The following is a 7886-nucleotide window of genomic DNA, read 5'->3' as shown; positions in this document are numbered from 1 at the left end:
TATACATGTTTTCCGCAGTTTTTTTATACTGAAGTAAGTAGAGAAGGCGTTAAAATAGAGAAATAGATCTTATATAGATTTTTAAATCTATGTAAATATAGATGATTTATGAAGAGATTTTTAAATCTATATAATATAAACTAAAATTATAAAAACATGATTCTGGAGAAACAGAAATAAAAAGGTTCCTCGTCTTTAAGGATAATTTACTTAAAATGTAGCAGAATTATTCAAGGTTTGTAATACTACCTTTGAGTCGTTAATTTATATACAGCATTTACAATTTTATAATTAGTAGGAAGCAACTTCTGCTTCGGAATGCTAATTTTTCTGAAAAGAGACGAAGAAACTTGGCTGTTAATGGTTTTTAAACTAGATCAAATAATTTATGTTAAATTTGAGTCGTATTAAAAAATATCAAGAAAGATAGCTATTTTTCTTTTTCTACATCAAGTTATAACTGATAGATGAGTTTTCACCACGTACACAAACGGACACACGTACGCAGGCATATATTTAGGGGTACCCATGTGCAGACACGCACACACCCATACATACACACACAAAAAAATACACGCACACAAACACACACACACACGCACACCCACAAAAAACAGAGAAGTGTTCACACAAACATATATGCTTACTATTTGGATTATCTTCAAACTTTTTATTCTTGGAATTCACTTAAAGAGTCTGCACTTAAAGCTAGCGTATGTTCTCATAGTGCACTGGACCGTCGGGAATACAAAGCGTTTATAAAGTGTAGATAACGTTCAGGTAAATGAAAAGACGGAGGAAAGCAATTTCACATCTACATAACATCATGTCTGAAAAGAAAAAGAAAAATTGAAAATTTCTTCTATCAGCGAGTAAAAAGCGAGTACAATAGAAATCAAATATTAGGTAGTTTCTTTTCTAATTTTGTTTTGGTACGTTTTATTTTGGATTTCAAAGTAAAAACGGCATATAATTACCTACTAAAAAAGTTTACATTTCATGAATAGTCATCGTTATTGTTTTATAAAACGGGTAAATATTGTTTTTTTATATACATACTAGCTGATCCCGCAAATGTTCTTTTGCCATATATGCTATTAACCCCCTTAATCTCCCCCCTTTAATAACTTAACTACATACTTTATAAATATGTACTTAATTCTTCTCACCGTAATTTATACTAACATATTTGTAATGTTACATTATCTGGGACAAGTTAACAATTTCAAATGAACTTATTAAGCCGTGTCAACTGTAATCCAGTTCAAAATAATTAAAACCCAATGATCCGAAACGACACTTTGATCTCTATGCCACATTAATGTCAAATCCCTAATTTGCAACAATGGTCTGAAAGCGTGCAAATGAATTTCGAATTTAGCGGATCTAAAAAAAATTCGACGAATGGACTCACCACTCACAATGGTGGACCTAACAAACCTTTGGTGATCCAGCGATTGATTACATAGGAATTCAATCTACACGAAATGAGTAACTTTGACCCTTTTCATTCATTAATTAATCCGAAATGCGCCGAACTCAAATAATAGTCTCTTAAACCGATTACTCGCATGGTAGTGTCAATCGAACTCTTAACGGATGTCAATTAACCTCGCTGTTTATACGTCTCGATATAATTTATGTATATTTTTTATAATTAAATATTATTTCGTATAATAAATTACCTTAATAATTGTTCAATAAAATTATTTTGACGTTGAAATGTCAATTCTTTAGTAAAATATCGAAAATCAAAAGCCGGTACGATAAGGAAGAATAATTTTAAAAATAAGTCATTTAAAAATGAAAAAAAAAATACATTTTGTATGAAGTGTGGATGTGTTTTATATTGAAAAACGGTTTTTTTATAAATAAAGTGGGAATCAAATAACACATACCTTATTTAAAAAAAAAAATATTTTCATTACGATATATGTGCTGTGTGGCTACGGCACTAAAGAATGTAGCCACCCCCTCTCTTCTCGTGGGTGTCGTAAGAGGCGACTAAGGGATAACAACGTTCCACAACCATCTTGGACCTTAAGAAGCCAACCAATGGCGGGATAACCATCCAACTGCTGGCTTTGAAATACACAGGCCGAAGACGGGCAGCAACGTCTTTGGTGCGACAAAGCCAGTACTGCGGTCACCAACCCGCCTGCCCAGCGTGGTGACTATGGGCAAAACACATGAGTTCACGTTATTTTTGACGTAAACTTGTGGAGGCCTATGTCCAGCAGTGGACTGTATAGGCTGTAATGATATCGTAATGGCATATACTCGTATTTTATTATTTATGATTGATTTTATAATTGATTGTAAAAATTACTGCACAGAAAGTATATCTGTAGACAGTTAAGTCGATTTCTAACATTTTTAAATATTAGACAAATACAGAAAGGCTTACATTCAAATTGTTAACAAAGGTAAAATAACGAATCTAATATTAATTCATGCATTTGCAACAGCATTAAGCACAGATCAGTAAAATAATATCGAAAATTAACAAAACTGAAATAGCGTTTGAACTGATAAGATTCTAGAGCTTTTAATATCGTCCATTAATATAAAATGCAATCACTTATCAGTACCATAACAATACAAAGTACAATCATTAACTGATTGGCAATTCCGTCCGGTTAGTGGCGTTGCCTGATGCGGTTAATTGTAGAGGTAAAATCGGAAAGACAATTAGTGAAGCGTTGCATTTGATTGCGTGAGACTGGCTCGCTTTAAAGTGGAATTCTTGTTGATTATACCACTGGATATGTGTATTTTATATATGTACATATATTTTCTGGCGCGAAATTAGCCACTGATTATGTAGTTTGCGGAGCGGATTAAAAATGATGTGATCGGTCGTGTGATCAGAAGTGTGATGTCTAGGAATCGTTTGTATGTATTAAAAGGTAAAAAGAAATGAGATTTATTTTTAAAACTATACAAAAACGAGAAATAATATTAATTATACACAATTTTTAATGGAATTAACCTAAATGACTTAAGTACACAATATATAAAATATAGTCACACAGAAATATACAAAAGAGAAAATATAAAGTCAAAGCATTGGGCTTATTTGATAATTTAAAAATAAACTAAAGAGATACACGAATTAAATGTATTCGCTGTTACGTAAAAGTTAGATAAAATAGAAAATTAAACTAGATATAAGTATTATCGAAATCCGAAGAACACACAAACACAAAAGCCTAGGTTCATTTTAAATCGAATTTAAAATTATTATTTTAATAAAAAACGAGTTCAAAGTATTTTTTTACTTGCGTCGGCAATATGTCAGCCATAAAATTTCGGTATTGTAAGCCATTACAATAACGAAATTTTTAGCAGTTTTACGCTACATTTGCTTTACAAAAGGAATTTAAAAAATACCAAACTCGATCCCTTCTATTTATGAAAATTGTAACAATATGACATGAATATTTTTCATATCGAAATTTTCCCAATTTTTATGATATCCCTTAATGAAAAAAAAACTTGATTGTAAATCGAGGTATTAAATAAAATTAAAATATTTAATAAATTTGTAAATGTTCATTAATGTTGTAATTAACATTTTAAGATTTGATTACATTATACCGACTCCATAGCGATGTTCATGCGATGGCCGAGCATGTTGAAATCATGGGAAACAAGTGGAGCGGGTTAAGACGCAATGGGCTGTGGAAGCTGACCATGAGCTATTGTGTTACACGGCGCGGTGTAAAAAATTACCACAGAACTTTTAATATTTAGATAGAGCAATGTAATTGTTTTCGTATCATCATCATCATTTCAGCCTATTGCAGTCCACTGCTGGACATAGTTCTCCACAAGTTCGCGCTAAAAATGGCATGAACTCATGTGTGTTGCCGATAGGCACAACGCTGGGCAGGCGGGTTGGTAACCGAAGAACTGGCTTTGTCGCACCTAAAACGCTGCTGCCCGTCTTTGGCCTGTGTATTTCAAAGCCAGCAGTGTTTTCGTATAATATGTAGGTTTTGTCTGTCACTGTCAAATAGTCCATATAAGAAGGTTGTCAGCCTACGTTCTAGTGTAGTGGTCGACCGAAAGCAGTCACCAGTTATGGTGGTTATCATAAAGTCTAAAGGCAGTCGTTACTCATCATAAAAAAAAAATTACCTGCTAAGCGGCAGTGGAAAAAGCATGACTAATTAGGCGCCAATCAATATCCTACATTGAGAATTGTTCTTTGCTAAGCAATGGAACGTTTACAGGGTTATTGAGCTCAATGAAATTCGTAGTAAATAATAGATTATTTCTGTACCTACACTCATCGAAAATCTTTACTTTAAGAAAACTTCGTTTTAAGTTAGGTATGTAGTTTTAAATCATTTCCATCTTTTTTCTACTTTAAATTTATTACTACACTAATTTTATATTTTTAATTTATCCTTTTTCATAGTGTGTATAATTCTATGGTTTATTGAAGTAAATTCTTAAAGAGTAACCCTATCGGTGCCTACAGTGGCGATCTCCATTGCAACGGGATTCGCTGGCCATCGACTTGGAAACTACCTCACATGACTCACACGAAGTCTTTCAAAAAATTCTCTTGGAAAAAAAGTCTTGGAAAAATAAATTACGGGCTGTAATTATTTGAGGTAAAAAACAGTTTATCTCGATTTCCGGCTAAACTACAAGTCAAATGGAAAAAAGTTAAATGGAAAAGTTGTAGTATTAAAAAGATCTACAACTTTTTGATATACACTTTTTTCAAATAGCCTCAGTTATGTGAAAAATTCAAAAAACCAACTTTTTTTATCTTTTCATTTCAGCCTGTTGTAGTCCACTGCTGGACAGAGGCCTCCACAAGTTCGCGCCATTAATGGCGTGAACTCATGTGTGTAGTCACCACGCTGGGCGGGTTGGGGGCGGTTGAAGACGCTGCTACCTGTCTTCGGCCTGTTTATTTCAAAACCAGCAGTTGGATGGTTATCCCACCATCGGTCGGCTTTATAAGTTGTTAAGGCTGTTACTTATAACACAAGCATTAAGTTGCTTATCTTAGGAACAGATGACTATGTGTGAATGTTATAAGATATTTATTTATTTATTTACTTACCTATAAAAAAAAAAATTTAAAAAAATGTGTACTACTAAATTTATTACACAATAAGATTTACATAGAATTCTGGTAGACATTAATTCTAATAGTTATACTAGAATTTCCATCTGCGAACTATTCAGCCATGCGTAATACAAGCCTCATCAAATTAATTGCGTATTCAAGTGCCTACTGTTATAATTGGACAATGATAAACTAATAGCTTCCTTGTAATTATCGACGACTGTGGTTTAATTAGACGAAAATACGGATAGGTATATCTTGTTGGGTAATATTATAACTATTATAACATCGTATTATCTAACCGCGTCTTGAGACAAATGCGACGGCTTTGACAACTTATGAGAAATCCTTGCATAGGCTATACGGCGCTGGAAGTCGTTAATTGTATGAGTATTTTCAAATTCCTGCTATTAGTTTAGACTCTCCCTATATTATATTGATTGTTTTTGTATAGTGGATTATGCTTGATAAAAATAATACATAAGTGACAAATGGAAAATTTTATTTATATACATCGCTATGTACTATTTATATGTGTAGTTACATACAAAAAATATAGTAGGGGATACGGGTAACACAAAATATGTAACTATATCAGTCAACTCTTACCTATAGACAAAAAATAAATCGCTTATTACCTTAGGAACAGACAACCGTGTGCGTGTTATAAGTTATTTATAAAACACGCAAATAGAACTCTAAAAGTACACATTTAATAGAATTATTTGGTTTTAATACATATAACAATTGACATTGCCACATTGTAAACTATAAAATCTAATTAAAGTTATTGAACCAAATAGCGGATGGGTAAAATTACATACACATACATACTAATATTTTATTAAGCTTAGATAATTTATATATTTATTTATTCAATTATTATATTATTTATTGCTTATTACTTTCAAATAAAATGGATTATAATTTTTATACAAATGTAAAATTCTTTTTCTTCTTGAAAACTTTCTTTTTTAAATATTTTTAATTGAAATATGATGAACAGCTTATTACAAATTTTAATAAAATTATTAAAAGTCAACGATTTTCACTAATATTTATCAAATTTTAAAAATTTACTATAAAAAGACATTTTGGCAACACTTGATTCAGTAAATGCAAATGAAGCCATCTCCTTTATAAGCTTTAGTCTAGACGGAATGTCATTTTTCTAAACTTCAATTAACATTTTCAAATACCTTGTCCCTGTTGATACAAAACAAGCAAAAATTTTTACTCATTCATTATAATAGAAACATATACACCTACATAAGTAGCTTATAATTCCTTCAGTTACAAAATTAACTTGATATTAATCAAAAAACTTAACAATTGGGTTTTAGATTTAAAAAAATAGTGCTATTACTTTTTTATAAATGTGATGCTATGACAAGATTATTCAAATCCGACAGATAGCTTCTGAGAAATATAAAACCAGAACATTTAAATATGATTACATGACAAAAGTTTTCATTACAAACTATCAAGAGCCTATGCTTATAGGTATTAAAAAATATGAAAAAAAAAGATAAATCGTTCACCGACAAATAACACGACTCTTCGCCACACACAAAATAATATCCACCTAATCATCATTACGCAATTTATGCAGAGTGTTGGCAATTTTTGTGAAACCATAAACTGCAGCGTATTGTACGGCAATTCGGTAATTTCATTAAATTACATGTAATATTTTATAGTCCGACTCGGGAAGTACCTCCTTACTGAAGATCACAGCTAAATAATACTGCTTTCAAGCAGTGTTGTGTTCCTGTAATAGGTTACGTCACCAGAGCTCCTGAGGGAGATTGGGAGTAGGGTCGAAAACGCGCTTACAATGCTTGTGGTGTTGCAGGCGTCTATAAGCTACGGTAATCGCCAACCTAGTTGTATAAAATCTTATATATAAAACTTTGATGAGTTAAGGGCGGAAATATCTACACTGCGCGGTTCTATGCAGTTTCTTAGTGATAAATATGATCATGTCACCAAAAAGATAGAATCTGTTGAAGCGAAAATTAAACCTTTACAAGCTGTTAAGTCTGACTGCTTGGACCTACAAAGTGTCGTCACTTCGCTTCAGGTAGAAATAAATAAAAAGGAACAATGGGCACGTCGTTCAAATATCGAGATTGTTGGAGTCCCGGAAACAAAGAATGAAAACTTACTGAATGTTATTAGCAACATTTCGAAGATCGTAGATATTAACACTTATGCCGAAGCGGATATTGATTTTGTCACCAGAGTTAGTCCTAAGAATAACGATTCGAAAAAACCTAGACCGATCGTTATTCGCTTTTTGTGTCGTTATAAAAAAGATGACTTTTTGGCGAGGTTGAGAGAAAAAAAGAACATAATATGCAGTGACATAGGTTTTGTGGGTAACAGCAATCGCATATACTTTAATGACCACCTAACTAGTTCCAATAAAATGCTTCTTCGCAAAACAAAGGAGCTAGCTCGAGATAAAAACTATCGATATGTATGGATTAAGAACTGTTCGATAATGGCACGTAAAAATGACACGAGTTCTGTACTGCATATTCAAACCGAAAAGGATTTAAAAAAGATGTAATAGGTATTGATAATGTATACATTTATGTTATTTTATATTACTGTATTTTTTGTTGTTCGATAAGTATTATTGATATATGTTTTAATTTTTTATTCATTTATTTTGAGAGAGAGAGGAAGAATTTATTTAATTTTATTATTTATTTAACTTTGTCTGTTGATTGTTCCTACACAGGGCTGGATTTGCATAAAAGATATTTTTTAGTCTTTTTACTCGATT

The 7886-nt window shown here is 31.9% G+C and overlaps 1 protein-coding gene across 1 annotated transcript; it reads left to right on the top strand.

The window, feature by feature from the left end:
* The first annotated feature begins 7046 nt into the window (after positions 1–7046).
* Positions 7047–7667, top strand: LOC123658691. Its single transcript, XM_045594044.1, has one exon. It carries the CDS (start codon positions 7047–7049, stop codon positions 7665–7667), a length of 621 nt encoding a protein of 206 aa, XP_045450000.1.
* The last annotated feature ends 219 nt before the right edge of the window (positions 7668–7886 follow it).

Source organism: Melitaea cinxia, chromosome 12 (genome assembly GCF_905220565.1).
Source record: "Melitaea cinxia chromosome 12, ilMelCinx1.1, whole genome shotgun sequence".
Taxonomy (NCBI): domain Eukaryota; kingdom Metazoa; phylum Arthropoda; class Insecta; order Lepidoptera; family Nymphalidae; genus Melitaea; species Melitaea cinxia.
This window is presented reverse-complemented; position numbering and strand designations above follow the sequence as displayed.

Excerpts from the sequence above, each read along its gene's own strand:
- LOC123658691 (XM_045594044.1), top strand. The coding sequence starts at position 7,047 with ATGCAGTTTCTTAGTGATAAATATGATCATGTCACCAAAAAGATAGAA.